The sequence below is a fragment of the Oryctolagus cuniculus genome, chromosome 7 (assembly GCF_964237555.1).
Source record: "Oryctolagus cuniculus chromosome 7, mOryCun1.1, whole genome shotgun sequence".
Classification (NCBI taxonomy): Eukaryota; Metazoa; Chordata; class Mammalia; order Lagomorpha; family Leporidae; genus Oryctolagus; species Oryctolagus cuniculus.
Genome location: NC_091438.1, coordinates 126,559,100 through 126,578,831, shown reverse-complemented (window position 1 = coordinate 126,578,831; position 19,732 = coordinate 126,559,100). Strand labels below are relative to the sequence as shown.

The 19,732-nt window shown below is 57.0% G+C and overlaps 3 protein-coding genes across 7 annotated transcripts; 1 reads left to right on the top strand and 2 right to left on the bottom strand.

The window, feature by feature from the left end:
- Positions 1-56: 56 nt before the first annotated feature.
- Positions 57-750, bottom strand: P3R3URF (PIK3R3 upstream open reading frame). The gene is made up of 2 exons (XM_051857842.2): positions 475-750; positions 57-204 (listed from the first exon to the last, which is right to left on the bottom strand). Exons 1-2 carry the CDS (start codon positions 704-706, stop codon positions 161-163), a joined length of 276 nt encoding a protein of 91 aa, XP_051713802.1. The 5' UTR covers positions 707-750; the 3' UTR covers positions 57-160.
- A 3,650-nt stretch (positions 751-4,400) lies between these two features.
- On the top strand, positions 4,401-9,149 carry TSPAN1 (tetraspanin 1). The gene is made up of 8 exons (XM_002715130.5): positions 4,401-4,565; positions 4,995-5,059; positions 7,377-7,583; positions 7,771-7,845; positions 7,944-8,042; positions 8,122-8,277; positions 8,388-8,471; positions 8,660-9,149. Exons 2-8 carry the CDS (start codon positions 5,003-5,005, stop codon positions 8,705-8,707), a joined length of 726 nt encoding a protein of 241 aa, XP_002715176.2. The 5' UTR covers positions 4,401-4,565; positions 4,995-5,002; the 3' UTR covers positions 8,708-9,149.
- Positions 9,150-11,325: 2,176 nt separating this feature from the next.
- POMGNT1 (protein O-linked mannose N-acetylglucosaminyltransferase 1 (beta 1,2-)) lies at positions 11,326-19,526 on the bottom strand. 5 transcript variants are annotated; one of them, XM_051856527.2, is made up of 22 exons: positions 19,385-19,526; positions 18,693-18,807; positions 18,464-18,582; positions 17,829-17,894; positions 17,629-17,742; positions 16,743-16,860; positions 16,457-16,555; positions 16,194-16,321; positions 15,794-15,864; positions 15,489-15,564; positions 15,197-15,280; positions 15,069-15,110; positions 14,807-14,865; positions 14,440-14,512; positions 14,229-14,357; positions 14,020-14,145; positions 13,026-13,090; positions 12,795-12,839; positions 12,428-12,563; positions 12,102-12,185; positions 11,853-11,975; positions 11,326-11,595 (listed from the first exon to the last, which is right to left on the bottom strand). In XM_051856527.2, the coding sequence occupies exons 1-22, from the start codon at positions 19,502-19,504 to the stop codon at positions 11,362-11,364; spliced, it is 2,226 nt and encodes a 741-aa protein (XP_051712487.1). In that variant the 5' UTR covers positions 19,505-19,526; the 3' UTR covers positions 11,326-11,361. The 5 variants fall into 5 exon arrangements, with proteins under 5 accessions (XP_051712487.1, XP_002715175.1, XP_008263537.1 ...); XM_002715129.5 differs by having other exon boundaries at positions 11,326-11,975; positions 12,076-12,185; XM_008265315.4 differs by having other exon boundaries at positions 11,326-11,975; positions 12,076-12,185; positions 16,194-16,318.
- Between the last annotated feature and the right edge of the window lie 206 nt (positions 19,527-19,732).

Genomic DNA, 19,732 nt, shown 5'->3' with positions numbered 1-19,732 from the left:
TTGGCCCTGCCCTCCCACCCTGAGCAGCAGGCAGCAAACAGCTCGGGAGGGAGAAGGGCAGTTTGAGCGGAACGATTGTTATTTGTTGTCTACCACCCACAGCTCCTTGAAGACCTATGTCCAGAACGAGCCAAGCTTCTGGGTTAGCTTCCGGGCATTTCTAGAGGATCAGAAAGCCCCCCGGTTGACAGAAGTATCTGAGAACTGCGGAGAGGAAGGAGAAGGCAGGTGTGAGGCAGGCCACCATCCCTTGGATTCCCCAGCCTGCAGAGCTGGGCTCTCGGCTGGCAGCGCCCTGCCCCCCACCCCCACCCCAGGCTCTCCGCGTTTGAAGGCACCTGCTTTCAAGACCCCACCCTGCATTTGGGTGCCTGATGGGACCAGGTGAAGAAAAACTTCTATGGCCCTATTTTTCCACACCCCCACCCCCACCCCGCTGGCTCACAGGTCCCTCCACCCCCTGCTCTGGCTAACCTTGAGGTGGGAAGATCCACACACTGGTGGTGGCAGTGTGAGTGGCACTGATATCTGTGGTCATGGTGGTAAGATTGGTGGCAGCTGGGCCTTGAAATTTCTGCCGGTACCTTCTACGGCTACACTTGAACATCCTGGGAAACCGGGGCCGGGGCCAGCCCATACCTGGCCTGCGATAAGGAAAACTCAAGCCCCGGGGCCTAGGGGCACGGACAAGCTGAGAGGGCCCCATGGGTACAGGGAGCTTCTGGGATGGGCCTGAGAGGGGCTGCTGCCCTGGGCAACCAAGGCCTCTATGACATAGGGAGTCTAACACAAGGGGGCGCTCTTTGTGACAGGTCCTGACCTCCTCCCCACAGTTCAGCCCAACAGCCAGATAGGATCATCTAGGGGAAAGAAACTCTTAGCTGGGGGAAATTGACCCCTCACTTTCTCAGTTGCCCGAAGAAGCGATGGGAATGATGTTTACAGAGTGTTTCCTTTGTGCTGGACACTTGAGCACTTTACGATCCTTATCATGTTCAATCTCACAACAACCCTACCCAGGAAATCCCACAGTATCTCTCATTATATACTACAGATCCTTCTAGAAGGCCACCACCGAATGAAAGAACACGGAGCCACAGCTCCTAGGCAAAAATTGTGGCCAGGTTCCTGTGACCCTTTGGTCACCACTTTCTGTTAACTAATCGATACACACCCTGGTTTTATGTGTGGCTGCATTATATTGTTGAGTCATCAACACTGAACGCGTCACCAACAGCACTAGCATGTCCCAAAATAAAGTTCATGTGACACGTGTATTTCCCGTGCTGGGCACATCACAGCCTCGTGGCACTTACAGACACCAGTTGGCAAGTCAGCGCTAAAATAGGGGCCATTTTGGGTGGCAAAATCACCAACAAAGACCACCCAAAACATGGGAGAATGTGGCACTTCACAGTCTGCCAAAAGACCAATTGTTTATTCTATGAAAGCTCAAACAAGAAGGCAGGGAGGGCTCTTGTCCAACAGATCTCAGCTGGAACCGGGTGTATAGGACAACTCGAATTTTTCTCCCCTCTGTCTGTTGATAATTAACTTAAAAATACCATCATGATGGATTTGGAGGGGGTCAGTGCTGTGGCTCACTTGGTTAATCCTCCGCCTGCGGCGCTGGCATCCCATATAGGCGCCGGGTTCTAGTCCCGGTTGCTCCTCTTCCAGTCCAGCTCTCTACTGGCCCAAGAGGGCAGTGGAGGATGGCCCAAGTGCTTGGGCCCTGCACCCGCATGGGAGACCGGGAGGAGGAAGCACCTGGCTCCTGGCTTCAGATCGGCTCAGCGCCAGCTGTAGTGGCCATTTGGGGAGTGAACCAACGGAAGGAAGACCTTTCTCTCTGTCTCTCTCACTGTCTATAACTCTACCTGTCAAATAAAAAAAAGAGATGGATTTGGAGATTACAAATACTTTATAATAAGTAGGTTAATGTAAATATGGAACCCACGAAAAACTGTACACAGGAACTGAAGCTTGGTGAGACAGAGTCAGACAATCAATCAGAGGCAGGCAGAGGTTCAAATCCATGATGACCAAGAACCAAAGCCTAGATGGCGTCCCATCCCATCATTTAACTCAGAATTTTGCACTCATTCATTCATTCATTCATTCAGGAAATGTGCATTAACAATTCCACATATGCTGGGCACCAGGGACATAGTTGACTGTGACTTGGTCCCAATTCTTCTTGAAATGAAAAGAAAAACCATGTGGACCGTCCCAACAGACAGGGACATAAGAGGTGCCAATCCTGGCTTTATCTCCTTTCTTGTAGGAACCAAGAGAGTTAGTGGCTCTGCCTGGCATTGCACAGAGCTGTGCGATTTTGAACTTGCTACCTCACATCTACACCTCAGTCCCCTCTCTCTTCCCACTTACACCCCCTCCAGCCCTCTTCCCAGTCCCAGTAATCTGTCTGGTCCTGCAGCAGCCTGCTAGGAGACCCTAGGGCCCACAGCACCTCAACACGCACACTTTAGCTCCACTCTCGCCATCCTGATCTTAGAAAGAATATGACCTCGCACCCATCAACCTTTAGCCACTATACCTATAAACCTGCCTCCTGCTGCCCCTGCCCCTCCTCTTCCTCAAACCCCAGACCAACGCCTCCAATCTGTTCCTTACGGGAGCCAGCCCCACCCGGTCTTTAGTCTCGTTCCGTCAGCATGAACAGTCTGCTTAGTGGTTGAGACTTACACTCTGGTGCCAATCCTGGCTCTGCCACTTAAAAGCTGTGTGATCATAGTGAGTCCTTAACCTTTCTGTGCCTCCAGCTCACCATATATGAAATGGGATAAAAATAGTCAAGATTATTGTGAAGGGGGGAGATACATGTAAAACAACATGATCTGAATTATCATTGCAGTCTAATATTCTTAGCCCTTTCCTGTCTCTTCTGCTGCCTTCTCCCACCATAAACACAAAACAAATTTTTAAAAAATCACCTCTTGGGGCCAGTGTTGTGGCATAGCAGGTAAAGCTATGCCAGGTGCTTCCTTCTCCTGGTCTCCCATGCGGGTGCAGAGTCCAAGCACCTGGGCCATTCTCCACTGCCCTCCTGGGTCACAGCAGAGAGCTGGACTGGAAGAGGAGCAACCGGGACTAGAACCGGCCAGTTCAAGTCCTGGCTGCTCCACTTCCAGACCAGTTCCCTGCTAACGCGCCTGGGAAAAGCAGCAAAGGATGGCCCCTGCCACACACGGGAGACCTGGGATGAAGCTCCCAGCTCCTGGCTTCTGCCTGGCCCAGCCCTGGTGGTTGCAGCCACTTGGGGAGTACATCAACAGATGGAAGAAAACCCCCTTTGTAACTCTGACTTTCAAATAAATACATCAGAAAAAAAAGAAAGAGAAGAGAAAATAAAAAAAGAAAAGAAAGGAAAACCCAATTGGACAAATGTCTTGAATGTAGACACTTGTTCTCCAGAAAATACCCCATAACTGCCCTGTTAACAAGAACAACAACAAAAATCCACTTCTCCCATCTCCTCACCTCTGGCTGTGGTGCTTTCCTCCCTGACCTCTGGCTGTGCTCATCCCCAGACTCGCCAGAGCAGAGGGAATAACTCATTTTCAACCTCCATAACTATTCTGTTTTACAGACCAGGAAACGGGCCCTGCAGGGGGCCACACAGCTCATAAGGACAGACCCAGGATTCAGCCCCTTGGCTTGAGTGACTTGAAAGCCAGCACTTTCCCAGCACCTGTTTGCATCAACATCGGTGGAGTGGACTCTGGGACAGACAGTGTCAGGGAGGGCGGGCTTCAGAACCCGGAGGTGACCCCTCTGTGCGACCATGGTGCCACCTGGTGGCAGGAAGCAAAGGGGGCGTACACAGTGCTCCGAGAAGACTGCAAGAGGGGATGGGAAAGGAGGGAGCGAGAGGAGAAAAGATAGAGGAAGAAAATGATGGAGAGTTTAAGGGTTTGTGGAAAGAAGAGGACTAGAATGTCTGCCACTCAGAGAAGACAGCAGAAGCTGTCAGAACTCGGTCATTTCCTTGAAAGCGCGCGCATCTGTGTGTGCGCACAGGCGCACACATGTGAATTTAAGAGCACTAGTAGGTGTTCATGTGTGCACCTGTGCGTGTACTGTGGGAACATATTGGGCCTCCTGGAACAGCCGTGGCACCGCGCCAGACGCGCGTGTCCGGGCAGATGTGGAGGAGGAGGCCGGTGTACACCTCGGGGGAGCACACGGAAGTCCTGGGGACACTTGTCCCATCCCCGGGCTTCCTCCCAAGATCAAGAGGGGCGTTGCCCGCGGGAGGCGTTGCCCAGTGTGGCCTGAGGCTGTTGTGGCTGTGGGGCTCGATCTCCAGGCAGCAGGGGGCAGCAGGGGCAAGAGGCTGACCCGCCATGGGTGGGGCCGGCGGGCGGGCAGGAGGCGGCCTTTAAAGCGCCTGCCCCGTCGGCAGGTGAGCAGTGGTGTGTGAGAGCCAGCCGGGCCCTCTGCCTGCCACTCGGTGGCAGCCCCTGGAGCTAACTGTCCCGGCCCTCCTGGAGCCTCAGCAGATCCCTCTCTCAGAACTCACCGCCAAGAGCCCAGAACAGGTGATGGCATAGGATAGAGAAAGTCCTCTAAAGCAATACCCACCTGGAAGCAGGTTTGGGGAGAGGGAAGGGCCAGGGGCAGGGTCCTGGAAGAGTCTGGGGTTGCTTTGGGGGAGGAGCCCAGGCTACTCAAGTGCCAGAGGAGGGCAAGGAACGGCCTGCAGAGTGAGTCGGGCTTCGGGTGCCAGTGGGGGAACCTGGGGTGCTGGGGGTCTCAGGGTGTCAGGTAACAGGAGAGGACTTGGTCAGAATAGAGCAGCAGGAGTGTCACCATGGGAACTGGGGAAAGTCCTGGGTCCAGATGCAGGGTCCAGCAGAGCCGATGAGATGCGGGTCCAGGACGCTGGAGTCGGGCATGTCAGCGTCCAGAAGCCGGGGCCAGCGCAGGGGCCGGGGCGAGGCCCTGCCTCACACGCGTCTGCCTCACAGGAGCCACCATGAAGTGCTTCAGCTTCATTAAGACCATCATGATCATCTTCAACTTGCTCATCTTTGTAAGTATGAAGGAGCCGCTCGCACTCCGAGCAGAGCCCGGGAAGGGAGGGGACCCCACACTGTCCTGCAAGCTTCTCCTTAAGAATGGGGTGCAGCGCCGTCACCCCATCCCCCCCCAGTGCTGATTCCTAGTCCCAGCAGCAGCCAGGTGCCACTCAAGGCCGGGAGTGTGAAGAAGCTGGCGGAGAAGCTCCAGGTGCCCCCTTCCTTCCAGGAAGCTTCAGCCCAAGCCTAGGGTCAGCTAGCAAGAGTGAGGCTCCCTTCTCACAAGTACTGGCGGCCCAGAGAGGGGCAGGGTTTGCCTAAGTTCACCGAGTGCAGAAGCGTATGATGGGCAGCTGACAGGAGAGAAGGCCCAGGTCTCATCAGAGCCAGGGATCTGTGTCAAGTGGCATTTATTCGTTCAACAAACCTTCCTGGACCAACTCTCTGGCGGGGTGCTAGGTAGGCAGATAAGCAAGCCCATTCTCTGCCCTCAAGGACCTCAGCTCCCCACTCCCATAAGTCAGCCGGGCAATCCCAAGGCCGTGTGTCTAGATCTAGCTCAGGGGCAAGGGTAGCCCATAGGAGAGACTTGAAGCCATTCTGCTTGGAGATTATTTCCTGGAGGAAATAGCTGAGGCTGGGAATTTGCACTGGGTGGGGGAGTTGTAAAATATGCAAAAAGGCCCAGAGGTAATGAAACCTGATATTGTTCAGAAAACCAGGAACAGATTGTATAGGGCAGGTTCGAGAAGCTGAGCAATGAGGCGTAACCCTGGAGATGGAGGTAGAGATAAGGAAAAATGGACAAAGTAGATAGGCCCAAGCCCTAGGATGATGGCTGAGGGATAGCAGGAAGAGCAAGGGAGACCAGGGGTCCTGGGGATAATATCTGTATCTCTGGCCTGAGCAGGGGCAGGAAGGGGATGCCCCCCCGGGTAGCTGTGAGCCCCCTGGCTGGTGGTCTAGGAAGCCATGGGCGTGGGTGAGAGTGCTCAGGGAAAGTGGACTCCAGGAAAGGCACTGTTAGAGATAAGCAGACAAAGGGTCACCAGGAAGGAGATGGAGAAGCAGCAGCAGGAAAGAAGGGAGGAAAAGCGAGAGTGAGATATCAGAGATGTCAACGAGGATAAGGCCCAGGGTGTCACCAGAGAGCTGGGAGTCACAGGAGGGCGGAGTGAGTGGCAGGTGAGGAAGCAGAGAGATGGAGTACAGACTGCAGTGGAGGCTTAGGCTGAGGGTGGCTGGACTCTGGCTTTGGAGTAAGCTGTGCCTTGGGCTCGTGTTGGCTGCCGGGAACCGGTTTCTACCCCTGTATGTGGTGCAGACAGTAAGATTCCAGGGATTTGGAGAGCAGGGGATCTGGCCTGAGGGGGTTAAAGGCAAATCCGGTTTGGTTTCTGTCCTCTGTTGTTCAGGCCTTGCCCGGCTGGGCAGAGCAGGGTAGGGCAGGCCCTAGGCTCCTTGAAATTCGACCCTGTGGGCTATAAGCCCAGCTTTCTGTCCTTGAGCAAACACAGATACACGCACGCACGCGGGGGATCCAGGCACGGCCTGCCTCTTACTCCTGGTGCTAGCCTCGGTTTCTGTAGCTGCAAAGTGGGGACTGGGCACCGAGGTGTTGTCAGGCTGGTTCCTCCGCGGCAGCCTTGGGTTGGCAAGGCTCTGCTCTAGGAGCTGTGGGCACCGGGCAGGGACTGCCCCAGTCCCTCGGTGTTTCCTCTGACAAGCAGGGCTAAGCCAGAGAGACTATGACAGAAGCTGGGGCTGTGCTCCCCATTCTGGTGCCTTCAGCTCCCACTTGTGAGGCAAGGAGGCCTAGGCTGGATGAGGCCTGGCGTCTGATCCCCTAGGGGAGCCAAATGGGACTTCTGGGTGGGTGAGGCTGGCAGGTGTAAGCCTCAGCCCCGCCTCTGTAACTATGGTGACTGTTGAGCCTGCTGGCTGCTACCACCCCTCTGCCTCTACCTATCAGAGGACAGAGGTGTTCTAGGCAAACACAGCCCAGGAAGGAAGAGGGGAACTGGGCCTTCTCACCTGCCTGTTTTGACTCCTAGCTATGTGGCAGCAGGAAGGGGAAGTCTTGCCCCCTGCTGCCGTTCTGCAGATACTTCTAGAACCCCTGGATCTCAGGTGTGCAGCCTGGTGCTGGCTGTGGTGTTCCAGCTCCCACGTTTCTAGCTCGGAGGATAATTTCCCTCCCTAATGATGAGTTTTTAGACTCCTTGGCTAACCAAGGGGGAGGTTTCTCAGCTCCGATCCTCCTGACTCAACTGTGCCAGGGAGCTACTTGCCAGCCCTGCTTCAAGGCTGACCCGACTTCTCTGTCCCCAGCTGTGTGGTGCCGCCCTGCTGGCAGTGGGCATCTGGGTATCCGTCGACGGGTCATCCTTCCTGAAGATCTTTGGGCCGCTGTCGTCCAGTGCCATGCAGTTTGTCAACGTGGGCTACTTCCTCATCGCGGCCGGCGCTGTGCTGTTTGTTCTCGGTTTCCTGGGCTGCTATGGTGCTCATCGCGAGAGCAAGTGTGCCCTCCTGACGGTGTGTCAGACCCAGCTCCACAGGCCCATGACCAAGGGGCCCCTTGTCCCAGACACCAGGCCCTGGGGATGCCCAAACTTCAGGGGCCTCATCAAAGGGCCTCTGTGCCTCATTAGGATGGGGGAGGGGGTGGTTAGGGCTAGGAGGGCATAAGGGACTCTCTCTAAAACCCCTGTTCCCCACTCAGTTCTTCTTCATCCTCCTACTCATCTTCATTGCTGAGATTGCAGCTGCTGTGGTCGCCTTGGTGTACACCACGCTGGTGAGGCCCTGGGATGGGGCAAGGGAGGAAGAGGAGGCCAGGCCCTGGCAGCGGGCTGTGGCCCCAGCCCCTAAGTACTGGCCTGCCCCCATCCCCAGGCTGAGAATTTCCTGAAAGTGCTGGTAGTGCCTGCCATCAAGAAAGACTATGGTTCCCAGTCGGACTTCACCCAAGTGTGGAACAGTACCATGGAAGGGGTAAGCTGGGTTGAAGGAAGACTTGGGGGTGGAGAGAGAGAAACAAGGCCCCATTGACTCCTTCCAATCTTGTCTCCAGCTCAAGTGCTGCGGCTTCAACAACTACACAGATTTTAACGACTCACCCTACTACATGCAGCAGAATGCCTATCCCCCATTCTGTTGCATCAACAAGGCCAACGGCACCGTGGAGGGACCTTGCACCGAGCAGAAGGCACAGGAGCTGGATGTAGAGGTGTGGGCTGCTGTGGGGGAGTGGGGGCGACTTTAATGGCTTCCAAGTGGCAAGTGGGGATGGCAGGTAGAGCAGCCGCCAACTGTACATGCTCTCTCCTCTCCCTCAAGGGCTGCTTCAAACAGCTTCTGTATGACATCCGAACCAACGCAGCTGCCGTGGGTGGTGTGGCAGCAGGAATCGCAGCCCTGGAGGTAAGCGGGTGAGGAGACTGAGGCTGGGATATCTCCAATGGGCCCGGGCTGCTGGAGCCATGTCTGAGACCTCTCCAGAGGAGGCAGACTTCTCGCAGCACTGCAGGTAGGGTGCTGGGGAGGCAGGGGTCCAATGCTTCAGGATCCCACTCATGTCCCCTCATTTCTCTCTGTTCTTCCCCCACTAGCTGGCCGCCATGATTGTGTCCATGTATCTGTACTGCAATCTAGAATAAGCCTGCTCCACGTCCGCCACTGCTGTGCCACAGGAGACCCAAGAAGAGGCACTCTGGCACTGCCAAGTGACAGTCAGCTGGGTGCAGATAGAATCTGACAGTGTCACTTGGGCTGGGGTGGGCCTGTCCTTGCTGCTTGGGGCTAGGGGCTAAATAGGGACCACCCTTTTAGGCTCAGCCTCTCCCTGTCATAGGTGGAGTCGGGGCCCACCTGTTCCAGAGCCTCTAAGGTAGCCAGTTCTTTCCTTCCCCCCGCTGTTTCTTAAACCCTTGACACCCTCTTAAGCCAAGGCAGGTTCTTGGTGATCCCAGAACTCCGCTGGGGGGGGGGGTGAGAGAAAGGCACCCGAGAGCGGGGCGTATTACAAATCAGCAGAGTTATGGGGCGGCTGTGGAGAAGGCTCTTCGGAGCTCATAAACCAACCAAACGTTCACATCTGGACTTGGACTCTTCCTGTATCCTTGAGGACAGGGGCTCATCGTGCTTGAGCTGCCTTCAGCTTCTGGTGGGGCTGGTGACTCAGAGACCCCTGGAAAGCCAGCAGAACAGCATGGGATACAGATGGCTGGTGCTCCTCTCCATCTGGGTCCCAGGCCTGGGAAGGAGCCCAGGAGGGCACTGAAGGAGTGAGGGCTGAGTCAGTCTGCCTTCTTATAATGTGAGGACTTTGACCTGGAAACTTCCCCTCCTGAGAGGGGGCACTGGACTGGAAAGCTATGAAAATAACAAGCTTGTGCCCAAGTCTGGGAGCAGTGCCCAGAATTAATACCAGGGCAATAGGAAAACGTCACTCCTGTGGTTCTAGGAGCCTCCATCAGGGGTTCCGGCCTGCCTGCCCTTCCCACTCCAAGCCCCAAGTCTGTCCCTGCTTTGGGGCTCTCTCAGAACACCATTTATTCTTTGGTGCCAGCCTGCCTGATGCTCTCCAGACCTATCTCTTGTTTAGCATATACTTACTTACTTACTTGAGACAGAAAAGGAGGGACCAAGAGCTCCCATCCACTGATTCATTTCCCGAATGCCTGCAATGGCTGGAGTGGGGAACTCTAGGTTTCCTACTGCTGCCTCCTACGGTCTGCGTTGGCAGGAAGCTCGTTTCAGGAGCCGGAACCAGGTACCAAACCCAGACACAGGCGTCTTAACTTCTAGGCTAAACGTCCACTCCCTGAACGGTTGTAGCCATCTGTCCACTCAGGGTGAGGAAGCCGGGGCTCCGGAAGGCTGAGCGTGCCCTGGCCCTACAGCCTTTGGTGAAGACTCTGGAGCCTGACATGGTCCTGACGGAAACGGTGACAGTTCTACTCCAGGGCACCTGGCCAGAACGTCCCTGCTGAGCCGGGAGACAGCACTGAGGATGGCTGTGGTGGGAAAGCACATTAGTGCTAGTGATTGAAGCCCAGGCTGACAGACCAGCGACCCCCGCCCCGCTTCCTGCTCACTGGGCTTTCCCGGGACAGCCCAGAACTATCACCCCCTTGCTAGGCCTGAGCCACCTGGCCAGTCACACAGCCTAGGGCCAGTCTATGAGGCCTACTAGGGTGCTGGCCAGTTAGAGGGATTAGCCCACCTCAGCCCTCACCTCCAGTCTCTGCCCCACTTGCTCCCCAACTCCCAGCACCTGTGTGGGAACTGTAGGGCATTTGTTTGCCTAGGGCGGGCCTCCACCCCATCACCCTAATTGCTCCTCTACCCGGCTGTCCCATGCCACCTTGAACACTATCTCTAGCGCTAGCAAACACTGAAGGTGGCAGGAAATGTTCATGCCAAACACTGCCTGTGCCGTCGCCAAGCTGGGCACCAGGCACCAGGCGAGGCGGCAAGGGCAGGGAGCAGGTAGGAGGGCGGGAGTTTCCGCGTCCCTGGCCGAGGCTCCAACACAGCGAGGCGGGCAGGCCCCTTCTCAGGAGGTGATCTTCAGTGCACCGTCCTCAACCGGAGTCCTCCGCCAAGCTCATGTCACGTCCTGTGACTCGGGCCATCCTGCGTGTTTCCTCTGGACAATCTCGTCCGTTCCCTGGTGCTTCCATGACCATCTCACTCAGAACTCCCTGCCCGATGAGTCACTGGCTATGGGAATCTGATAAAAACCATGGCCCCTTTCCCCAGAAAAATGCCCAGATATGGAATTCTGCATACCAAGAGTCTGACTGGCCACAGCCACGCCACTCTCCGCAGGCCAGGCCTGGCCTCCTGACTGATGCCCACTTAGTCCTGTCTCATTCACTTCCTTGCCACCCCCCACCAGCCTCACCTCTCGCCCACTCCCTCCCCGACGACCTCCAAGCAACCCTTTTTTGTTCTCTCCTGCTTCAGTTCTAAGGACAAGTGCCTGGTTGGGCAGGAACCAGCCAGGTGGTTAAACAGAACGGAAGGTGGTGTGTGGGATGGCTGCTCCCAGCTCAGCCCAAGCAGGGCGGGACCACAAGTCTCGATGTCCAAGGGTGGAACCTGGGGAAAACCTTGGTGTTTGAGACTTGAGCATCCCCTGGTGGCCGAATGGCCCCAAATGGAAGATGAGCCCTGTAAGAGGGGACAGCAAGAACTCAACTGTCCATAGATTATTCTCTAGCTGACCACCTCCACCGCCCACCATGCACACACAGTCACGAGACACATCTCCAGAGGTTTTCTCCTTTTTTAATCAATGACCGCCTTATCCAGCTTTGGCAAGCTGGACAAAGAGGAGGCTGAGAGGAGGCCTGGTCCAGTGTCTAAGGGTCTCTGAGCGAGTCTGTGTCAGCAAACGGGCCCCAGGTGGACCTGTCCATGGGCTGGGCCCCGCGGTTTCCTGAGTAAGAGCCGGCCCCACCCGCAGGGCAGCACACCAGCCCAGGAAGGAATCAAGGCCCTCAGGACAGTCAATAAATAGGTTAGATTCTGAGCCAGGCTTGGGAAGAGGGCACACAACAAAGGGCAGGAGCAGCTGTCCAGGATCCTGGAGATTCCCAGGCACTTTCCTGGCCTTCTCCAACAAGGAAGTAAATAAATAGACCTCCAACTCAGCAACGTGGGTGTTGGAGCAGGAGAACCCTCTCCTCGGAGTTAGTAATTAAGTCTCATGTTAAAAACAAACCAGCCCCGGCCCCTACCGGCATCTATAAAATCCTACAGGATGGGGTGAAGGGCTAGCCTGCCTGGGGGTACACAGTACCCAGCCCTGCAGGGTCCTGGACGGGGTCTCATGTCTGTTCTGCGGCTCCTGGGGCTGCCTCCTCCTTTGGGGGTGGCTCCAGGAAAATTGGGGTGACCGATGGTGGCTTCTTCACTCTGGGTAGAGAATATGAGAATTACATTCAGGGAAGAGGTCACTGGCTGCCCCCCAAGTCTACGAGGCCCCCACACTTCCCATGGCAGATGAGTCACTCACGAGTAGGGGGAGGCTGGGACCCCCACCACCAGGAAGTGGTTCTTCTTGCGAAACAATCTCCATAGACCCCGGTGGTTGCCACGCACATCTAGGTCCCAGATATGGAGGCACTGGGCCGGTGGGGGAGACAAGGGTTAGAGAGCTGGGGGGAGGAGCCCAGGGACCCTTCAGCCTAACAGCCACATCAATTTGCAAGAGGTAGCACCTTTGGGATATGGATTTGGACAAAGGGGTATGGGAGATGGGTTTTGAGAGTATAAAGAGAAGGTTCTGAAACTGAAGTTTCCAAAACAAAGGCTCCCTGTATCTGGGGGAAAGAGGTACTCCTGGGGTGGGCGTGGTGTTGGGGCACCTTGGCAAGCTGGGTCCAGGTGATAAAGTCATCATCTTTCTCCATTCGGATAAAGGCCACGTACGTGCGCCCCTCCGTGTCAGGCAGGAAAGAGTCTTCACACGGATTCTTGCTGTGGTCTAGAACCTCGGCCTCACTGCAGTGGGGTGGGGGAAGAACAAGGCCAAGGCAGGGCCCTCGTCAAGAGGACGTCCTGCAGGGCCCTGGGCTTGGTGCAGTGCTCTGCTGTCACCATCCTGACATTCTTCATTTTGGACCCAAGGGCCCCACCTTTCACTGTGCACAGGCCTCACAAATTATAGAGTCCCGGCCCCCAGTACTCGACTCTTCAATCCCTGCTCCACATTCCAGGTGCCCCAGGTCGTACCTGAGCAGCCTGTGAATTTCCACTTCATAAGCTTCCTTCTTCAGACTGAAGGGGAGGGAGACATGGGTCAGGGGGCAGGGCAAGCCCTCGGGTCCCATGGGTAGCACTGGGGAAAGCAAAGGGTCACACAGGAGTTGGGGGAGCAGGGCTGGGGTAAACACACAGGCCCGGGCTTGGGAAGGACTGGTCTTCCGATCTAAACTCCTCCCCCTTGTTGCCGCCAGCCCCCACCTGTCCACGTTCCTAAGCTGGACACCTGGAACCGTGTTGAACTTGTGCTTCTTGAAGTAGGCCTCCTGGAGCGGGTGTAAGGGTGCGAATCAGGACTCCACATTGTCTGGCTCACACCTGCTCAGCACCCACCCACAGATGAAGTACTGGGCTTTGAAGGGGCCCCTGGCCTTCCTCCCGCCTCCCCACTTTCTTTGCAGCAGCCTCGCCACGCTCTGACCACCTTGCACTTGGTCTCCATCCCAGCTGAGAGCTCAGGCTACCCCAGAGCTGGTCCCTGTTCCCACTGGTTCTCCCTCAGCCTGCTGCTCTTCCCAGAGCCAGAAACAGAACCCAGTGGGCAAAGTGACAGCTGGGCTAGGCAGGAAATGGCTGCAGCTCAGGTACTGAGGTGGCCTGAGGGTAGTGTCCTGCCCCTCTCTGAGAGGTGAGTGGGGCTATGGTATTCGCTGATCTCTGAGGAACCTTCTGGCTTCCAGGAGGTTCCAACTGGACTGTCCGATCTTTTGGTCTGGGGTTATCTCAAGGGCCCCCTTGATATAACTGGGCAGTGGCACTCCGACAAGGCCAGGTGGGGTGTGGGGGCCTGGGAGATCTCCCTGTCCACTCCCGGCTGAGGCCTGGGCCCTGGTGTTTGCAAGGACAAGGAAGGGCACAGCCTGTAGGGCTGGACCAGTGCCTAGAGGCAGAAATACTCACTCCACGCCCAAGTCTAGTGCTAAGAATAGTCCTAATAAAAATACTACCAGCTAACTCTCACCAAATGCTTCTAACTCAAAGCATTTTATATACATTAACTCCTCTAGGCTTCATAGCCTCATAACCCTATGAGGTAGGCAGCTTTTCCATCTTCACTTTACAGATAAGGAAACTGAAACTGAAGCAGGGTAGTGACTTCCGCCAGGTGACATGGCTAGTAAGCGGTAGGCTGGGACTGCTCCAGAGTCCATGCCCTCGACCACCGTGCCCGCTCCCTGCCTCCCTGCCCACTCACGTGGAAGTAGCCATTCATGTTGAGGCCAACGATGCCGAAGTGGTAGGATCGGGAAACGTCAGGGATGATGCACTCCCGGCCGCGGCGCTGCTCAGGCATCCGCATCCACATGTCCCAGTCCCAGAGCTGGGCCACGGGAGGTGACGCAGGTGAAGACGCTGTGAGCCGTAGGGGCGGCCCGTGCCCGCTCCCCCGACCCTGCCCGGTACCTTTTCTGGTGTCGGCCACTTGGGCTCAAGCTCCTCCTTGTACAAGGATCTCCTGAGCACCCAGCCCAGCCCAGGCATGGTCTCCACGCGGTACAACAGTGCTGGGTCTTCAGCCGTGTGTTCGTATCCCTGGGGTCAGGGGGCCACAGTGGGTGGCATTAGCTCCGGGCCCACACTAACTCCCCTGCTAACTCCTGGCCGCCCAGTCTACCTGGTCATTCCAGGCAGAGATGCAGTAGAGGCTGTCATCCTCCTCCAGCAGGTGGATGGACTGGCTCAGGAAACTGAGGGAGGCAAGGTCCAGGCGTTCAGAAGGGGCAAGGACAAGCCCAGTCACACGGGGTCATGGGAAGAGCGGAAGCTCGAATCCCTAGCATCTCTCCAATCGTCCTTTCTACCTCCTACTCGGGCCCCAACACCTGCCAATCGACATCGGCTCAGGCTTTTTCCCCACTTCTGAGCTCATCTCCTCCAGAAAGTTCTCCAAGATACTTCATTGCCTTCTTCCATGGAGACCCAGCCAAGCAAAGGGAGCCCAGGCAGGTTATGGGAGCTACAAGGGAGGAACACCCCCTCACCTGAAAAAATCCACGGCAATGTCCAGGTCTTCTTCCAGAACCACAGCAAACTTGGCCTCCTGCAGGGGTAGGGGGACACCATGATCCCAAGGGGGCCTCTCCCCTCTTGTGGTCTCCACCCACTTCACATGTAGCACTATTCCCATTTTCCAGATTGAAAGGATGAGTCCGGGTGAAGGGGAGAGCCTGCTAGGTAACAGGCCAGGAACTTCCAACCACATTTTCTCTCCTCAGGCCCAAGGGTTGTTCCCTTAGCACTCACCGGGAACAGGTTGAAAGTGGCAGTGAGGCTGGCCTTGTAGTGCTGGGTGGAGAGCGGGAAGAGGCACATGAGCTCTGGGCAGGCTGGGGGCCGCGTGTGTGCCGCTTCTACCCCTGCCCAGGCAGTACCTGAGACACGCGGGCATTCTTGATGCTGATGGGAGTGTGCTGGATGCCACGCAGCCCAAACAGCGCCACCACATCCATGGGTTCCTGGGGGAGGTGCAGCCGCTCATCACCCTGGGAAGCCGCTTTTACCCTGCCTACCTCTGGGGCCACCCCCCACCCCAGGCGTGACAAGCCCTTGGCGTCTCTCCGCCTTGCCTGGGGTGCGCCCTTGGCTGGTCCTTTGCGATCACTGCTGCTCACCACCAGCAACCCTGTGTTCTGCTTAGCCCAGGGGCCCCCAAGCCCCACTCACCTCATAGTAGCCGTCGATGAAAACAGTGATCATCTGTGGAGACACCCCCTGGGCTGAAAGCAGAGAGCGCAGCATCCTGGGGAGCCCGGGGATGTGTTAGGGCCTCTCTGCACTCCCAGCTCAGGGCTGCCCTGTGCTGATGGAGGCACCCAGCTACTCATGCTTACCCATATAGACCAAAGGGCCAGGAACCTGCCACCTTCCTGCCCGCCTCAAGGGTTCCTCCTGCAGGCAGGTGAGCTAAGCACCCTCCCACCCGCGAAGCACCCTCCTGTTCATGCTGGGCACAGCCACTCCCGGCTCACCTGTACAGGTAATTGGGTCGGTTTCCTGCAATGACAGCCACCGGCACGTTGAGGACCTTGTTGTCTGGGAGCTGTGGGAGACACAGCGGTTAGCTCTTGCCTTATCTTCCCTTCAAACTGGGTCCCCCACCTGCAAGAAGGTCCTGGGGCAATGGGAGGGACTCCAGAGTAGACTGGCAGGGGCAGAGATCCTCCCTGGCCCGGCCACCACATCCTCTGCCCACCTCCAGCCCTAAGCCTTGCTCACATGGCTGGCCCCTTCCCCACCAGCCTCACTTTCAGGGCTCAGGATAAATCCTCTGCTCAGGCTGGGGTGAGGAACGCCCAGCCTGAATCTCTGCGAAGGCCCCTTGCTAAGCCTGGAAGGAGTCCCAGCCTCACGGCCTGAGGCTTCACTCACCGGGTCAGGGCTGAACTCGATTGGGGTGGGGTCCTTGCAGCTGCATACGCTCCCGTATCCCTCCACTTTGCTGCAGAAGCGCCGCCGGCGCCGGTTCAGCTCCGTGTCTGCCCAGTGGCACTCTGCTTCTAAGAGGGGAGAGGGTGGCAGGATGGAGCATAAGGCCAGCGAGGTTTGGAGAGCCCAGTCCAGTCCAGAGAATCAAGCCCCAGAAAGAAGATCCAAAAGCCACTGCCCCAGAGCCTGGGCCCCTCGAAGCCCACCTTCGGCTGAGCTCAGCGGTACATCTGTCTTCAGCAGGACTGGGTCTCCCCAGGAGGAGAGGGCAGGCGACTTGGAGTGCTTCTCCCCAAGCACAGGACCTGGCAAGGCAGGAAGGAGCGGTCACCGCGAGCGTAGACTTGGCCTTGCGGCTTTTTCCCCACTCCTGCCCGCTTCCATCACCCACAGTCACTGGCTCCCATCTGCCCCCACCCCACCCCATCTCCTGGGCTGCTGCTGCTTCGGGGCCCTCAATACGACCCGGCGGACAGCCTGTGGTGCCGGCACCTCCTTTTCGTCCCACGAAGGCCCAGGTGTCTCTCCAGCCCAGGGCCGGGCCAGCCTGGCTGCCCAGGCTCCTCAGCAGAGCCTTGGCTGTGTCCTTGAGGTGGAAGGAGCCCTCGTCCTGGAGGACCAGAGAAGCCGGTCAGCCTAACAGGCACAGTTCCGGGGGACCAGAGCCCCAGCTGTGTACTGCGCACTGTGTAAAACCTTTTACTTCCATGAGCCCATGAAACAGCCCCAACAACCCAGGACGGTCACTCTATTTCACAAACTCAAGTCTGAGAGAGATTCTGAGGATCAGCCGAGGGCGCCTGGCCAATAAGTCCTTAGGTGATCTGCACCTCTTTGCCCTTTCCTCTCTGTCTTCTTTTCCCACCATCTCCTCCTCTCTTCTCTCCTTCAGTTCCAGCACCACGGGGCCTTCACACTTGCCACTCTTTCTGCCTACAACGCTTCCTCCAGATAGTCACCTGGCTCACTCCTCACTTCCGCCAGCTCTCTGCTCAGGTATCATCTCTTTCTCTTTCTAAGATGCACCCCCATCATCTCCCTTGCTTTATTTTCTTCTTCATGTAAGTAATGACTTCCTGACATTATGCATTCCTTTATTTGGCTTTTTTTGCTGAACTCGTCCTGCTGGAATGTTAGCTCTGTTGGGACTCGGTCCTGTTTCTCACGGCAGCTCCTGTGCCCAGAGCAGTGTCTGGCACACAGCAGGTGCTCCATAATTACTCGCTGATTGAATGAAAACGACAATGCTGTGGTTGGAACCGAGTCACCGTCCTCCAGAGGCTCCTCCCACTATGCCATATGCAGGGTGGAGCACCCAGGGCCAGGAGCAGGGTTGGACCTGGGGGCGCAACGGCTGGGGCCAGGGCAGAACACTGACCTTGACGGTGCAGATGAGCACTCGGCCGGGTGCCACCATGTTGAGGAACAACACCATGGCCTCGTCTTCGTGAGGTGAGTACGTGTCGAACACGCGCTTTGCCATCACATGGCCCTGGCAGGGGACACACCCTCCGTGAGTTTTGACACCAGAAGGAGAGCCCAGCTCCAGGCCCCTGGCCCCCCCCCCTGGAACCTCACCGTAGCCTGGTTGAGGACGATGACATGGATGCCCCTGCCTTGCTCCCGGGCCTCATCCTCCAGCACCTACCCAGTGGCAGACACAAAGTCCAACTCATGATTCTGGCATTTCAGATGCCTCTGTCTCACCGGCATTTAAAACTGCAGCTGCAGGAAACCTCCGGTCCCGCCTCTGCCTCTGGTCACCCAGCGCCCCTCTATCACAAGACGTCACATCTTTCTGCAAATCTCCCCACCCTGACTTCCACAGCTCTTAGGGCCCCAGACGGCTATCACAACCCTCCGTTAGACGGAGCCCTGCAAGGCAGGACTAGGGCTGATGGCCGGGGCTGGTGCCCAGCACAAGGCTATGACCCAAGAAGGGTGCAGGGAGTGGTTATGAAAGACGTAAATCAAAGCAATAACTGCTTCCTAACGCCAATATCATGTTTGAGATCCCATTACCCATAAGGCATTGCACACACTCTTCAGTACATCTAAACAAACAGAAATCATTAGTCCCAGCCTACAGATGTGGAACTGAGGGTCCAAGACCCAAGACAGCCAGAAACGGGCAAAGGTGCACACTGCACCCAGCTGGAGGGCCCCACAGTCCCGTGGAGTGCAAGGACTACCAGCAGGCCCCAGCCTCTCACCGTGGTGCCATCCACGGCCACGTATACTTTGCTGCGACTGGAGTACACCTCCACGTCCAGGACTCGCCGGGGACTGCTGCCTCTGCGCCGTGGCGGCTCCAGGCGGCCCAGGGTCTCATCTGTGGGGTGCGACACGCAGAGGGATGGTCTCCTCGGCAGGCACACCCCTTGGGATCTGCCTGCCACTCGAGCCATGAGACCCCCTACCCCATTCTCAGCCTGGCCCCACCGTAGTCTTGCTCTGGCTCCAGCTCTTCGTTGGCTTCGCTGATGGCTTGCCGAGTGTCCAGGATCAACTTGATGTTGACAATGACAGTCACCAGCAGGAAGAGCACAGCCCCTGTCTGAGGGGAGGGGTGGGGATAAGCAGGAGGAGCTCCAGATCAAACAGTCTTCCTCAAACGAGGTCCTGGCTGCACCAGGACACAGGCACAGGTCCTGGCACCTGCCTCTGCCTCTGTCCGCCCAGCTCTGTTCCCCAGACCAGGGCTTACTTTCACAGCCACCTCCTCCAAGAAGCCTCCCCTGAGCTATCCCCCTCCATCAGGTCCCTACCCAGAGGTCCTGTGTTTTTCCATTTGAGGCCTTGATTTCCTTGGTCCCCTCCACAGTTAGTGCCTAGAGACAGGGCCAGGCCCAGAGACCCAAGCTGAGGATCAGAAGACCCAAGTCCTAGCCCTGAGTGCCGGACAGGTGTGTGCCCAGGGCCACACCTCCCCGCCTGGACCTCCCAGTGCTTCCGCCAGAAGCCTAGAAGGGTGCCCTTAGGTTCTGATTCCAGAACTCTTGGTCCAAACCACTACCTGGTAGGGACATGACACAGAGAGGTTGCCCCGCTGCCCCTTCCCGTCTGGAAGTGGCCAAGGTGGGTCTTGGGGCCCACGGCCTAGGCTGGGGGAAAGCCGGGAGGGAGCTCCATACCTGGCAGAACCTGCGCAGGGCCCGCTGGTTTGTCAGTTTATACTTCCAGGTAAGATACCAGCTCCGCTTCTTCCGAGCCCCAAAGGGCTTGACCAGGGGGCTGGACTTCCAGTCATCCATGCTCGATTAGGAGGGTTACTACTGTCCAGGCCAGCCCATGACTTCTGCAATCTGAAGGGACCAGAGGTCACATGGGGTAAGGTGCTCCTCGCCAAGTCTGACACCTTCTGCAGAGGGGGGGAAGGTGGGGCCCTCCCAGCAACTCACATCCACGCTGTGTGACCTGGGGAAAGTGCCTCAACTTCTCTGGGCCTGGCACGGAACCCCTGGGAGGGAATTGGAGCATCT

Bases quoted from the DNA above. Each gene is read 5' to 3' on its own strand.
- P3R3URF (XM_051857842.2), bottom strand. From the start codon at position 706: ATGGGGCCCTCTCAGCTTGTCCGTGCCCCTAGGCCCCGGGGCTTGAGT. The intron at 205-474 runs GTTAGCCAGAGC...TCCTCTCCGCAG, and splicing joins GTGGATCTTCCCACCTCAAG to TTCTCAGATACTTCTGTCAA.
- TSPAN1 (XM_002715130.5), top strand. From the start codon at position 5,003: ATGAAGTGCTTCAGCTTCATTAAGACCATCATGATCATCTTCAACTTG. The intron at 7,584-7,770 runs GTGTGTCAGACC...TTCCCCACTCAG, and splicing joins GCAAGTGTGCCCTCCTGACG to TTCTTCTTCATCCTCCTACT. The intron at 7,846-7,943 runs GTGAGGCCCTGG...CCCCATCCCCAG, and splicing joins CCTTGGTGTACACCACGCTG to GCTGAGAATTTCCTGAAAGT.
- POMGNT1 (XM_051856527.2), bottom strand. From the start codon at position 19,504: ATGGATGACTGGAAGTCCAGCCCCCTGGTCAAGCCCTTTGGGGCTCGG. The intron at 18,583-18,692 runs GTGGGGCCAGGC...CGCACCCCACAG, and splicing joins GGAGCCAGAGCAAGACTACG to ATGAGACCCTGGGCCGCCTG. The intron at 17,743-17,828 runs GTGAGGTTCCAG...GTCCCCTGCCAG, and splicing joins TCGTCCTCAACCAGGCTACG to GGCCATGTGATGGCAAAGCG.